The sequence below is a fragment of the Miniopterus natalensis genome, chromosome 15 (assembly GCF_054644295.1).
Source record: "Miniopterus natalensis isolate mMinNat1 chromosome 15, mMinNat1.hap1, whole genome shotgun sequence".
Taxonomy (NCBI): Eukaryota; Metazoa; Chordata; class Mammalia; order Chiroptera; family Miniopteridae; genus Miniopterus; species Miniopterus natalensis.
The window spans coordinates 14,905,513-14,919,551 of NC_142095.1; the positions used below are offsets into that span (position 1 = coordinate 14,905,513).

Consider the following 14,039-nt stretch of genomic DNA (forward strand, 5'->3'; position numbering starts at 1 on the left):
CATTCACATTCTTGATAGAAACATTTCTTTTCTCCCCCTTAATGAGTCATTTAAAAAACAGATTTTTATGCAAATCAAGTCCTTTTGTGATGAAGTCCCTGTCAAGCTCCAGGGCTCAGGAAGAATTCCAAAACATCACATGACATACTTCAAGGAAAAGACTTTACTTAGGTGAAACTTAATAGCAAGGGTCAGTGGGCAAAGAAGGCCCGGCTCCTTGTTCCCATTGTCCCTACAAAGAGGTTTGCTGGCAGCTGACCCCTTTGTAGCCTGAAATGACTGATGCATTTATTCAGGGCTTATATATACCCTGACATCACAAAGAATAATAACATCTGTGGCCCTGCAGCAGGGACAGGAGGTCATGTGCATGGAACAGTGCAAACCCACCCCCACGTCTCAGAAACTTTTTCCAAGTAGATTAATAGGTTCATCAGCACACATAAAAACACTATGAAACATTCTATTACATCTTTTCTTTTATACACATTTCACTTGTGATAAATTCCCCATTGCTTTGATAGGCTAATTCAGAGCAGCACCAAAGTTCAACTACCATAGTACACCATAAAAAATAAACCAGTGACACATGCCCACAAATGTGCAAGTGAGTCTGTTAGAATTCAGTGATGAGCAGAAAAATATTGATAACAAAACACTAAACCACAGAAAATTTACAGTGGAGTTACAGATGAACTGCGAAAATGGAGCGTTCCCCTGACACTTTCATAAATTGATATTTTCCTCACCCCTCAAAGATCGTGCCCTTAAATATGTTTGATCATTGCAAAAATTTGAACTGCAAGTCACCACACTTATCTCTTTACAGTTTGCTTTTTAGACTACATTTTAGTGCTGATAAAACAAAACAGGAGAGAAATAAAGTAGATCTTTGATATCAAGCCTCTTACCTTTTCATTTGATTTCAATCCCATTATCACAGAAATATACAATAGTGCCTAATAGCTTTCTCAATCTTGGGTTGATTTTCCCGTATATTAGCTGTCATTGTAAAATGATTGTGCCTCCTGGAGACTAAAATTCCAGACAATGGTTACTGACAAATTTCTCTATAGTTCACTGATTCCTCAAAGAAAATGGATTTTCTACCCAGCTAAAATTAATTACCATTGTTACAGAAATTGGAATGCATCTGACAGCTTGAACAGAAAGTACTGTGTGCTTTGGTTTCCTTTTTATCGTCTCAGTAATCACTTTCTCCAAAATCAATTTGTGTTCTATACTCTTTCTAAAGAAATAGCTACCCACTATAAATGCTTACTGTGGAAGAGTCATGGAGTTTGCGTATCCCCCAGCCACAAAAATCTCATGAACACTGGGGATGCAGGTTTGGGAAATAAGAGAAGGCATCAAGGGATAGTTGATCACCTCCAGCCTGCCCACAAAATATGCAGGGTCTGGGAAAGTGAGACGACTGTACAGAGCAGCCAAGATGGGAAGTGCCAGGGTATTTAAATGAGTACTTCTGCCTACCAAACCACCCAAAACTTAGTGGCTCAAAACAGGTGTGTTATTTCTCACTCACCTACGGGGAAGCCAGGCAGTTTGCTAATCTGAGACCTCTTCTGTGTCTGCAGTCAACGGGCAGGTTGGTTAGATACTGGCTGATCACCAATGGCTTTTTCAGCAGGAACAACTTGGAGGTCTCAGCTCTCCCCAAAATGGTCTTCTCACCTTTTAGCAAGCTAGCCTTGGCTTATTCTCATGATGGTAGCAAGGAGAGAAAGCCCCTGGGTGACCAGGCTTGATATTGGCATCCCGTGAGGTCCCCTGCATGCTATTAGCCAAAGCGAGTCACCAGTCAGCCCAGATTCAAGAGGCAGGGAAATGAACTCTTAACTCTTGAGAATATCTTCAAAGTCACATGGCAAAGGACTTAAATATTGGGGTAGAATATTATTAGAGTGTTTTAGCTATAAATCTAACATATATAGGAAATCCCTGGATAACCTCCTTGGGTAATACATTTCTACCTGGCACATCCTTGGGGATCATGTTCTTGCTGTGACTTTATCTTACTGTGGCCCAATCCTGCAGATGCCGTTACACTCTAAAGGGCAAGTCTGAGAAAAGATGGGGCAAACCAAAAGAGGAAGACACTGCCTGTGTCTGCAGGACTTTATTATCTCTTAGCTCCCACCAATGATACACCCAAAACCCTTGCTATGGCCTCCTGGTGGGAAGAGTAAGCTTCCCTGCCCCTTGACTTTGGGAGAGCCATGTGCCTTGCTTTGGCCAGTGAGCTAGGCCACCTGCAAAAATTTAAAATGTGTTTCTGCATTAAGCTTATTCTATTACACTTAGGCTTTTGCCCTGACAAAAGCATACCCTGGATAGACACTGCCTCCTTAGCATGCAGCAAACCAGCCCGGGCAACGCACAGATGCATGAGCCAAAAACAAATGCTTACAGTTGTATGCCACTGAAATTGTGATTGTTACACAGCAAACATTGACTGAATTATTGATACACTGAATTAAAAGAGTAGAAGATGAGGCAAGGAAGAGAATGGGAATTTTAAAGGCAGGATACCAGCAAAGAAGTGACAGAGTCACCATCTTTAATCCATGTTTATTCAACACATGAATTTTCTGGACACAAATCATGCATGGAGTCCATTTCTTCACTTAGCATAACAAGCATTGATGAAAGAGCATCTTTTCTACCACACGTGCCCGTGTGTGTGTGTGTGTGTGTGTGTGTGTAAATATGTTTGTTTAAATAGTAGGTGCTAGTCGTGGCCAACCATTAGAAGAGAACTTTGCACTATTTTTGTAAGGATAACAGGATACATCAGTGTTTGCTCAAGAACTGTCCCATGTTCCCTGATCTGTGAAATGGAGATTAACATTCTGAGATACCTCAAAGTGTTTGTTTTCTGTTTTTTTAGCTTTTTCTCCCCCCAAAGAAAGGAAAAAATAATTGAAAGCATTTAAGGAGCACAAAGTGATATAAACACTAACTAATAATCACTTGTGATAATTGAAATAAGAATTGCTTTGCCAAGAATCTTGAGTTGGATTATAGCCCCATATTTGTGAAGAACAGCTAATGAGAATCTTCATTAAAATTTCTAATTTTCTACTGATGGACTCTTTACCAAATCAAAATTATTAGCAAATCTATATTAACCATCGTGAAACAGAATGATATGCAGGTCAATCAGCTTCATTTTGTTAGGGACACGGTTGACCAGGATGTCAGAAGTTACATAGCTGTTGCAAAAAGACACGGTACTTCCAATTAGAGGGGAAAAACAATGTTTTCCCAGGCAGATAACGCTTCACTAAGATACTAGGCTGGGGCCTCTAGTTAGTCAGTTGGAAAGCTAAATGATGTATTTATACTACCACCATTCTGAAAGTCCTATTGCTGATTTACTTTTGCACACTAATAATAACAGTAATAATAGCTATGACTTATTGAACAACTACTGTGCACCAGGCACTTTATATATTATCTTATCCCCAATATCTATTAGGTACAGTTCTTTATACATAATAGCTCCCAATAAATGCTTAATGAATAAACACAAGGTAAGTATTGTGAAATCCTTACAGATAAGAACAGTGGGACTCAGTGAACTTAAATAACTTGGGTAGTAAATGACAAAGTCAGAATTTTTTTTTTTTAAATATATCTTTATTGATTTCAGAGAGAGGAAAGGAGAGGGAGAGAGAGAGAGATAGAAACGTCAATGATGAGAAAGTCATTGATTGAGCCCGCAACCCGGGCATGTGCCCTGACCGGGAATCAAACCCCAATCGCCTGGATCCTAGGCCGATGCTCAACCACTGAGCCACGCCCGGCCGGGCCAAAGTCAGAATTTAAAGAAACTTTTTCTGAATCCAAAGCCTAGTCTCTTTCTATTGCATCTCACTCCCTCTCCAGTGTAGACACAAAGAACAGAATATAAACCAACAGAATCTTTGCTCTTTAGACATTTCTAGCCAAAACCAGGGCAGCAAAGTTACCTGCTGCAACCTGAGTTCAGCTGGGTCCAGCCACCCTGTGTAAGGTAAGATGGACCATCACGGGCCCGACACATTCCTCTCTGATGCCCTGGAGGCTGTGCCCATTGAAAATCAGTTTGAAGCAAGATATCCTGGTGCTTCCAAGCAGAGCCCACCCAGTAGGGCTCTCAGCTTCACCCCTTCCCAAGTTCTTCTAATTGGTCTACGCCCCGCTCAAGTACTAACCTGCCCTTGTTCCTCCTATTCTACAAAGTTGTCCCTGTTACTCAGCTCCAGGGAAACACATGGGAAAACTGGGGCTTCCTGTGTAATTTCCTTCTTATCTGCCTAGCTGCCCAGAACACTCCCTCCATCACCTTAGCTCACCATATACCTCTCTAGTGTTTGCTATAGTACCATGAGCTTAAAATTTGAAGCCAGAAATCCCAGGCCTATCATTTACTAACTGACTTTAAGGCTGTCTCAAAATTATTGCAAGCCTTGGTTTCCTCATCTATAAAGTGAGGATGAACCTAAACAGAAAAAAATTGTACTTTAATACAGGCCTTTGAAATCTCACGGAAGGTATCATTAATCTAAGAACTTCAAATAGAATATCATGACAAGCTAGGGTGAAGTAGAGTGATTTTGTGTAGGGGGAGCTTTCTCTATGACCCTAAGATCAAACCCCGGGGAGACTTCCAGATCCCTTGTCTACATCAGCCCTGAATCATAGCTCTTAAAGAAGCAGAATTATCTGTTCTCTGCTAACAATGACTCTTTTCTAGTTAATATGCTGCTCCAGTAATGTCTTGTCTCAAGGCTTACCTCCTGGATCTTTGCGTTCTACATTATTATTTATTCATCTTTCTGAACTGCAATATGATAACTAAGCTTAGTTATTAAAATAATCTAAATCCTTCTGTTTCTGAATGCATTTTTAATCAACCTTCCCCCTCTTGCTTCAGTCTAAAATCCAATTTTAAAAAATTCTTGAGAGAAAAAAAGACCCAATGGCTTGTATAAAAACATAAGCATTTGAGTCTTGTTAATCTCAAGTATACAATTGTAACCAGGCAGGGACAGATTCAGGTCAGGAGCCGGTATTTTCTACCATCACTGTGTACAAAGGATTTCACATCAGCAGTATTAGCATAATATTTAAATAGATATCAAAAAAACAAAACCACAGGCTACAAGGAACCTTGAGAGGTCATCTAATCCCTCCTCTCCCAGCTGCTAGGAAGGGCAGGGCCTGAATCAGCCAAGAGAGGCAGCTTTCTAACCTTTTATCTCTTCAGAAGGGATTTCATAAGCTTCTTTGTTAACATTTCTACGCTTCACACCACTTATTTTAGGGGAAATTCCTAAAGTCTGGGAATGATGCTTTTTACCTTGACAAAGCTTTTCATCATTTAATAACAGGTTACAAGGATGATGCAATAACAATTTAATAATAATAATAATCATGAATCAATAGAGATATAGAGATATAAAAACAATAAAATCCTAAACCAAGTTTTTCGGACTTATTAACCAAGCTCCTAGAGAACTTATTAATATGGAAAAGATGACACTTGTCTCTTAACATAATAGCCATTCTGTACAGGGAATTACATTTAGTGTATTAATCAACCTTATTTGAGGCTCAAAACCATTTTTGCGAAAGTAATGCTATTGATTCTATTTACAGGTGAGAAAACTGAGGCCCAGTGAGTGTGACTTAAAACTAGATCTATCGAGAACATATTTGCCAATGACACATTTGATAAAGGGTTAATATCCAAAATATATAAGAAACTCATACAACTTAACAAAAGAAAGACAAACAATCCAATTTAAAAATGGGCAAAGGACCTAAATAGACACTTCTCCAAGAGGACATACAAATGGCTAAAAGACATATGAAAAAATGTTCAGCGTCGCTAATCATCAGAGAGATGCAAATTAAAACCACAATGAGGCATCAACTCACACCTGTCAGAATGGCCCCATCAACAAATCAATGAACTACAAGTGCTGGCGAGGATGTGGAGAAAAGGGCACCCTAGTACACTGCTGGTGGGAATGCAGACTGGGGCAGCCACTTTGGAAAGCAGTATGGAGTTTCCTCAGAAGATTAAAAATTGACCTGCCATTTGGCCCAGTGATCCCACTTCTAGGAATATATCCTAAGAAACCCAGAACACCAGTCAGAAAGAATGTATGCACCCCTATGTTCATAGCAGCGCAATTTACAATAGCTAAGATCTAGAAACAGCCCAAGTGCCCATCAGTAGATGAGTGGATAAAAAAGCTGTGGGACATTCACATCATGGAATACTATGCAGCTGTAAAAAAGAAGGATCTTTTATCTTTTGGGACAGCATAGAGGGAACTAAAAAGTATTATGCTAAGTGAAATAAGCCAGTCAGATAAAGACAAATACCACATGATCGCACTTGTATGTGGAATATAATAAACAAAATAAACTGATGAACAAAATGGATCCAGAGACACAGAAACATGGAACAGACTAAGGGATCTCAAAAGGAAGGTGGGGAGTGGGTGGGAGAGATTAATCAAAGAACCTATATGTTTATAAGCATAACCCATGGACACAGACACTGGTCTGGGAAAGGCCTGGGGGTGGGATGGATGCGGGGTGGAGAGGACCAATGGGGGTAAATAGAGGACATCTGTAATATTTTCAACAATAAAGATAAAGAAACTTAAAAACAAAAACAAAAACTAACCATAGGTCTATCGAGTCCAAATCTCCCATATTCTCCATCATATGTCATGCTGGAAAGCAAGATCTTCAGGTGGGTTATTTGCCACCAGGCTGCCTTGGATAGGACTTGGCTGGGTAGAATTAACCAGTGAAATGATAAAGAAAATTCTTATGTGCTGTTTGCTAAAGTTAGGCAAGACCAAAATGGCAACACACATTTTAATTCCTTTGAGGTTATGTTATTAGCCAGTGTGAGGGTAGTGTAGAATAGGCTGACTTATATTCTTCTGCACTGCCTTAATTGTTTAAAATGAGCATGTACCACATACCATCTGATGGTAAATGAAAAATATACCATCAGTGTTTTTACCTATAAGTTAATACATCCTTTCTTTAAGATACTATGATGGTTTTAATTATAAATGAAAATGTACATATGTTAAACCTGGAAAGATTACATATATTTATACCTAAGGAAGGATCATTTTGTTTAAAGTTGGGTTTGGTTATCAGACTTCATACATTCTAATATAATGTACCTGCATCTTTATTATTTTTTCAAACAAAAGGAGACGTTTAATAAACTCTGCCTCATTCATTCCTCCAACTCAGAAATGAGTTAGCTCTGCCCCTCCCCAGAGGATCTCCCTTGGTAGAGAGGCTCAGTCCTTGCTCTTGGGCAGCTGACATATTTACGAGCTTAAAAGCCTGCTCTTTGGAATCAGAGGTCACTCGAGTCCCTGCTCTGCCACTGCTTGACTGTTATGTTAACTTTGGACCAGCTTTTAAATTTCAAATTCCTTATGCATAAAATGGGACACCTATATTACTAAATCACATAGTTGTTGTGAGAATTAAATGAAAAGATATTAAGAAAGGTACTTAAACAATGCTGGGTATGTAAGTACTATACAAACATTAACTATTGATATTATAATTATTATTCCAGTACTAAAATCCAGTTTTCCAATCTTACACGGCAAAATTTCTGGATACCCTAGTAACACAAAAAATTAGCTAGCTAAACCTTTCAGAGAATGTGCTTCTTTGAAGAGTTAGAGTAGTTTTCAAACTACAGCACATTGGCCAACTCTGCTTCTCCCCTCCCTGAAGGCAAATCTTCCCACACCCACCTATTTGCATGGTCTAAGGCTGCCTTTGCTCTACTACAGCAGAGCTGAGAAGTTGCAACTGAGACCTTATGACCCACAAATAAGCCCTTGTGGGGTCAGCATTTATGGAAAGACATCTGGATCCACCAACTCCCATCCTTCAGAAGCTGGTTGTTGCCCCTAGTGAATCTGTGCCCTTTTCCATCCAAACACTTCCAGCCAATGGAGATGAATGTGACCCATTGGCTTTAGAGAAAGCCTCAAGGTAGAAGAGTAGTAACACCAGCACTTGTGGTGAGATGGTGGAAGGAAACAAAAAACGATCTACTATAGCCGCAGTAATGTGAGAGGTGGAACAAGGTAATGTGTCTTGAATCACCAACTTCTGTTCCACTTCCTAAGGACCCTCATCTCCATTAATCACTAGGTGCTGCCATCAATACAAAAAGACTAAGAAAAACCAAACCAATTTCACTTCCTTCTTTCAGGGAACTGATGGCTTGGGAGTTTAGGAAAATTCCACTAATTTACTGAATCTCGGTACAGATAATATGAAGAAAAGAGAACGAGACAGGTAATGGGTAAAAAGATCGTTGCTGGCTGACTGCTTTACTCAAAGAATGTTGATCGATGATACAAGCTTTGTTATACCTGTATCCCCTTCCTATGTATGGTACGGGAATGGCATGCCTGGAGGTGTACCATGTGGTAACCCTACCTAGCGCAAAGCAGCTACTCACCAAATGGTTAGGAAAGAGACAAGAGCAGGTGAAATGTCATAAAGACCTGTTTGATCTAGAGTATTAGAAAAAGTTAGATCAGTGCTTTTCACATGGGGGCTGTTTTGCCCCACAGGATACATTTGGTAATGTCTAGAGACATTTTTGGTTGTCACAACAGGGGAAGGGTATGCTTGCTATTGCAATCTAGTGGGTAGAGAATAGGATGCTGTGAAGCATCTTACAATGTAAAGGACAACTGCCCTTTCCCCAACAAAGAATTATCCAGCCGAAAATATCAGTAGTGCCAAGACTGAGAAACCCTGACATAAATAAACGGTATCTGGGTGCTAATATATAAATATATAAATTTATATAAACATAGTATTTCTCCACTTAATATAGTTTGTTTATAACATTTTAAAAAAGCAATATTTAATTACAAATGATGTGTCTGTCCTACATGCCAGCAATGCAAAGTGTTGCATTAGTACCACCAAAACCAAAGGAATTGGTGAGTCCAATACGTCTTTTCTCAGTTTTCCATTCCTGTGCCTTTAGGGGAACATAATTGAGATCAAATTCTGGTTCTGTGCAATCCAGGTTTAAAGTAGGTGGTAGCTGTCGATGATAACAAGCCAGAGCAGTAAACGCTGCCTCAACCGCCCCTGCAGCTCCCAGCAGGTGTCCCGTGGCTGCCTTAGTTGAGGAAACGGCAAGGGCATGTGCATGGTCTTTGAAAAGATGTTTGATAGCTTTGTTCTCAGCAGCGTCTCCTAGTGGTGTGGAAGTAGCATGTGCGTTGATGTAGGATATCTCTTCAGGCTGTACATTTGCATTCTTTACAGCGGCAACCATACATCTAATAAAATAAAAGAAATTTATCAGAACTAAGTTTAATTTTAATATGGGATTCATTATCTGTATGGCTTATGTGAAAGAAATACCCAAGTACACTGGATGAAAATAATCCTTTGTCTAATAACAGAACCCCATCTTGGATTACTATGTGAGTTAGAAAGCAATCTGCTTGAGAATATTGAGTCACCCCAGTACCCTGTACTGATTCATCATGAAGAGATAAACATATATACCTATGGATTATATAATCTCTAACAAAATATATTTCCATTTATCTTAACAAAATATATTATCCATTTTTCCCTTGGGGAGGGGAACACATTGATTCAAGCCTAAAATAATTTTTCTTCCTAGAATTTTTATCAATGTGTGTGTGTGGGGGGGGGGGGGTGCCTATGTGCATGTGTGTGTGTGTGTGTGTGTGTGTGTGTGTGTGTAGATTTGAAATGTGGAGAAAAATTTTTAATTTTTTTCTCATATTTAAATATAAAATTTGGCATATGTCCCAATAATCTAAAAATGTCTGCACCATTACTTCACTGCTTCAAATAACCTTTCAAAATCCTCTTTATTTGGGCTATAAGAGTTCTAAATAAATGAAGTTCAAAGCTAAGCCAAAAACAAACAAATCCAAAAATAAAACATTTCTCAGGAAGAACCACTGAAAATTTCATGGATGTCAACACCTTCTTTTTTAGTTCCTGATCTCTGGGCTGCATATATTTCCTTAAGAGGCAGCTCAGAATATAATATAAAGTTTGCTGAAAGGTTTCATCTAAACATAACTACTTCTTCATCTAGCTGGCTACATCACATTTCTAGCACTAGCAACTACGCAAAAGTATAATTCAGGGGTAGGTAAATTATGGCCCCCGCCAGATGCCTGTTTTTGTGAATAGTTTCACTGGAATATGCCCATTCATTTATGCGCTGTCTACGGATGATTTCACACTAGAGGCAGAACTGAGTAGTTGTGACAGAGACCCTATGGAGCAAAACGCTGAAAATATTTACTATTTGTCCCTTTATACAAAGGTTTGCCAACCTTTAGCTAATTTAACTGGTTACAATATGATATGATCTAAGCAGGGTAACCTATTAGCTAACACATTAACAGGGATTTTTTTTAAAACTTAACTCACTATCTCTTCTACAATAGCAACTAGCAACTTGCTTTTCAAAGTATGGTCCTCAGACCAGCAGCATTAGCATCACTGGGAGCTTGTCAGAAATGCAGAAGCTCAGACACCACCCTAGACCTATAGAGTCAGAGTTTGCATTTTAATAAGATCCCTGGATGCTTAAAGGTTGGTAAAGGCCAATTTAATAACAGCAGAACCCTGCAGAAATGGAGCACAGACCAGACACATCAAGAAGAAAGGGTTGACTTTACTGTCCAAGTCTGATGAAGGGCCAAAGAGGAGGGTTTTGGGAGGAAGCAGTCTGACAGTTGTTAAGCACAATCAGAGGTATGATAAGTTAGCAAAGACATACATGGTCTTCTTCACCACTTTTGGCCTTAACTAAAATCCAAATGCTTTCAAATGCTTGAAACATGTTAAAGCAAAGAACTCAAAAACACTATGTGTAGTCTAAAATGGAACAACAGAGATACCATACACCAAGGCCAGAGACAATTTCCCCTCATTTGACACTCTGATAAAATGTCTTATTTGAATAAATATTTTGACTGAAAAGAAAAAAACCACCTTTACCTTAAGGCACCTTCTCCTTCAGAGTCGGGGGCAGTTATGTGACCAGCATCACCTGAGAGTCCATAGCCCAAAACTTCTGCATAGATGCGGGCTCCTCTTTGAATAGCATGTTCATGTTCCTCCAGCACCAGCACGGCTGCCCCTTCTCCCATTACAAAACCATCTCTCTTTGGATGAAACGGTCGACATGCCAACTTAGGATCAGGGTTTGTGCTCAGAGCGCGGGCTCTCGCAAACCCAGCAAGAGATAAAGGGCTAATGCAAGAATCCGTACCTCCGGCCACCATCACATCAGCATCGCCATGGGCTATAAATCTGAAAGAGTCTCCCACAGCATGAGCTCCTGTGGTACAGGCCGTGGACACTGCATGATTGGGGCCCCTGAGTTTGTAGCGGATGCTGACCTGGCCTGCTGCCATATTGACCAGAACCTTAGGGACAAAGAACGGGCTGACCTTATTGTAACCTTTTGTCTGAAACATCAAAGCAGTTTCGGAAATAACTTCAAGAGGAACCATGCCCATGCCAATTGCAACACCAGTAGCCACCTGATCAGCTTCTGACTGCGGATGCCAGCCAGAATCTTCCAGGGCTAACTCTGCAGCCCCGATGGCCATAATGGTTGGAGAAGACATGGCCTTCAAATCGGATTTGGACACAAAGTTCTGTTCGTTGAACTGACCTTCATCACCACCTCTTGGCACGAAAGCAGCCACGCTGCAAGGGAGACCGCGATAGCCTTCGCCAGCCAGTGACACAATCCCACTCTCCCCGCGGATCAGCCGGTCCCACACCAGCTGAGTCCCAACACCCAGCGGGGTCACGAAGCCAATGCCTGTGACGACAACCCGCCGGCGCCGCCCGGGTGCCGGCCCGGTTCCGAAAAACCTCCTTTTATTTACTACCCGGTGGCAGAATCCTGAATATAGAATGTGAGCAGTTGTAATTTTTACGATATTCTGCGAGCAGTTTGAAAGCATGGCCGAGATGGAGATGATCAGAAACACTGCAGGACGGGACCTGGGCGCCCGGGAGGTGGCGGTGCGAGCAGCTGACGGGCCTACGACAGGCTCCGGGGCTGGTGCGGGGCCGGGGAGCTGGGAACGAGCACAGGGAACATAACGTTACAGAGCATCAGACCACCTGCCTGGGCTTCATTTCCTTTTTAGGCTGTAAGTGCCCTCAGACACTCCGAGAGAAGGAGGGGACAGGACGATTCATTCAACTCACCGAGGCAGAGCCCTAGGATAAAAAGCACACACACCCTGCGAGCCCGATCGGGCCGCGGGAAGCACCCCTTTCCGGGATCACCGAGGCCTTATTCCAAACTGCAGTTCCGGCGCCAGGGGCACTAAACACGTTTCAGGGCCTATAGTCTCTGAGGCGGGAAGGAGTTAACAGACTTGATTGATTTTCAAAGAGTAGAGACAGCCAGGGTTTCCGGGCCCTCGGCGGCCACGGGCGGGGAGCTAAGGGGCGTGGCCAACCCCCCCCCCCCGCCTCTCAAGCGGCATCACACACCCCCGAAGGAAGCAGGCGAGAGGAAAAGAGGCCAGACCCCGGGTCCTTAGACTCCCCCGTCCCGCCCTAACAGCGCCCCGACTCGGCGGTGAAGGGGCGGAATAACAGGAGCACCCAGCAGCCGGTACCTTTAACTAGCGCTCCCGCCGCTCGCGCAGCCGCAGGACCCGCGCATGCGCACGCGCAGACGCGCGCCCGCCCGCCCGCGCATGCGCATGCAGAGGCACGCGGCCCGCCCGAGCCCGCGTCACCTTGGCGGAGGTCAGGCTGCGGGGCGCTGGGGTCTGGAGCCCTGGAGGCATCGCCTCGCCTTCAAGCTCAGGGATCCCAAGTTGCTCGAGAGCACGCACCGAACCGGATGCCGTGGCATTTTTGCCCATCACAACGGAATTCTTTTTTTTTTTTTTTTGGTAATGATTATGCCCACCTAGCACCCTGTCGTGGGAGCAGAACGCGCTCAATTCTACTGGAATCCTAGGAAAGAAGGACATTCCTGTAGCCTTAAAGCTGTTAACCTACCTCCCAGAGTTATTGATAATAATAAAGAAGAACTAATCGAAATGTCCAGTGCCAGGCAATTGGGGGTGTATTCTGTGAGGACATCGAAATGCTGTGCAACTGTTTAAAATAACTTTATAAATGACTATTAATACGGGAAGATATTGAAACTGTGTTAGGAGATACAAATTACAAAAAAGTGTTTATCCATTTTTTTTAGAGTTTTTAAAGTATGCAAGGGTGTACAATAATTGTGATGTTACCGCCCTTCCCCCTTTTTAAATATGTTTTCTACAATAAATAATGCTTTTGCAATAATAATTATTTTTACTTTTTAAAAATTGTTGGATCTGGAGCAGTGCTCAAAATATCACACCCAATGTCTGACAAAAATAGAGACAACAGAAGAATGGAGAAGCTTATTTCTAAGTGTCTGAAAAATTCAGTATTTTTATTTGCTCAGAGCTGGCTTTGAGTCTGTGAATGGGAAATGCAGTATGAAACTATTTTAAAAGGCAAGAAATCATCGAGGTGGCATGTAGATAAGCATCTCTGTTGCTCACGTGTCCTCAAGGTGTGAGCTTGGTATTATTCTTCCTCCTTTAGATAAAGGATTGACTAAATAATCTGCACCTGAACCTTCCAACCATTTGGCTTCTTTTTGGGCAATGTTTCTTTTTTTTTTCCCCTTAATCTTCACCCAAGGATATGTTTTTATTGATTTTAGAGAGAGGAAGGGGGCGGGGGAGAGAGAGAGAGAAACATATGATAGAGAAACACCCATCCGTTGCCCAGGATGCCCCCCTACCAGGGATCAGACAGCAACCTAGGTATGTGCCCGGACCGGAAACCGAACCCACAGCTGTGTGGTGTACAGACAATGCTCCATCCAACTCAGCCACCTGGCCACGGCGGGGCACTGTCTC

General features: G+C 41.9%; 1 protein-coding gene across 1 annotated transcript; it reads right to left on the bottom strand.

The window, feature by feature from the left end:
* Nucleotides 1–8,862: 8,862 nt before the first annotated feature.
* Nucleotides 8,863–12,200, bottom strand: OXSM (3-oxoacyl-ACP synthase, mitochondrial). The gene is made up of 2 exons (XM_016198876.2): nucleotides 11,095–12,200; nucleotides 8,863–9,380 (listed from the first exon to the last, which is right to left on the bottom strand). The coding sequence occupies exons 1-2, from the start codon at nucleotides 12,072–12,074 to the stop codon at nucleotides 8,978–8,980; spliced, it is 1,383 nt and encodes a 460-aa protein (XP_016054362.2). The 5' UTR covers nucleotides 12,075–12,200; the 3' UTR covers nucleotides 8,863–8,977.
* Nucleotides 12,201–14,039: the final 1,839 nt, after the last annotated feature.

Excerpts from the sequence above, each read along its gene's own strand:
- OXSM (XM_016198876.2), bottom strand. The coding sequence starts at position 12,074 with ATGCTTTCAAACTGCTCGCAGAATATCGTAAAAATTACAACTGCTCAC. Across the intron at positions 9,381-11,094 it reads GAAGGAGAAGGTGCCTTAAG|ATGTATGGTTGCCGCTGTAA; the intron begins GTAAAGGTGGTT and ends TTATTTTATTAG.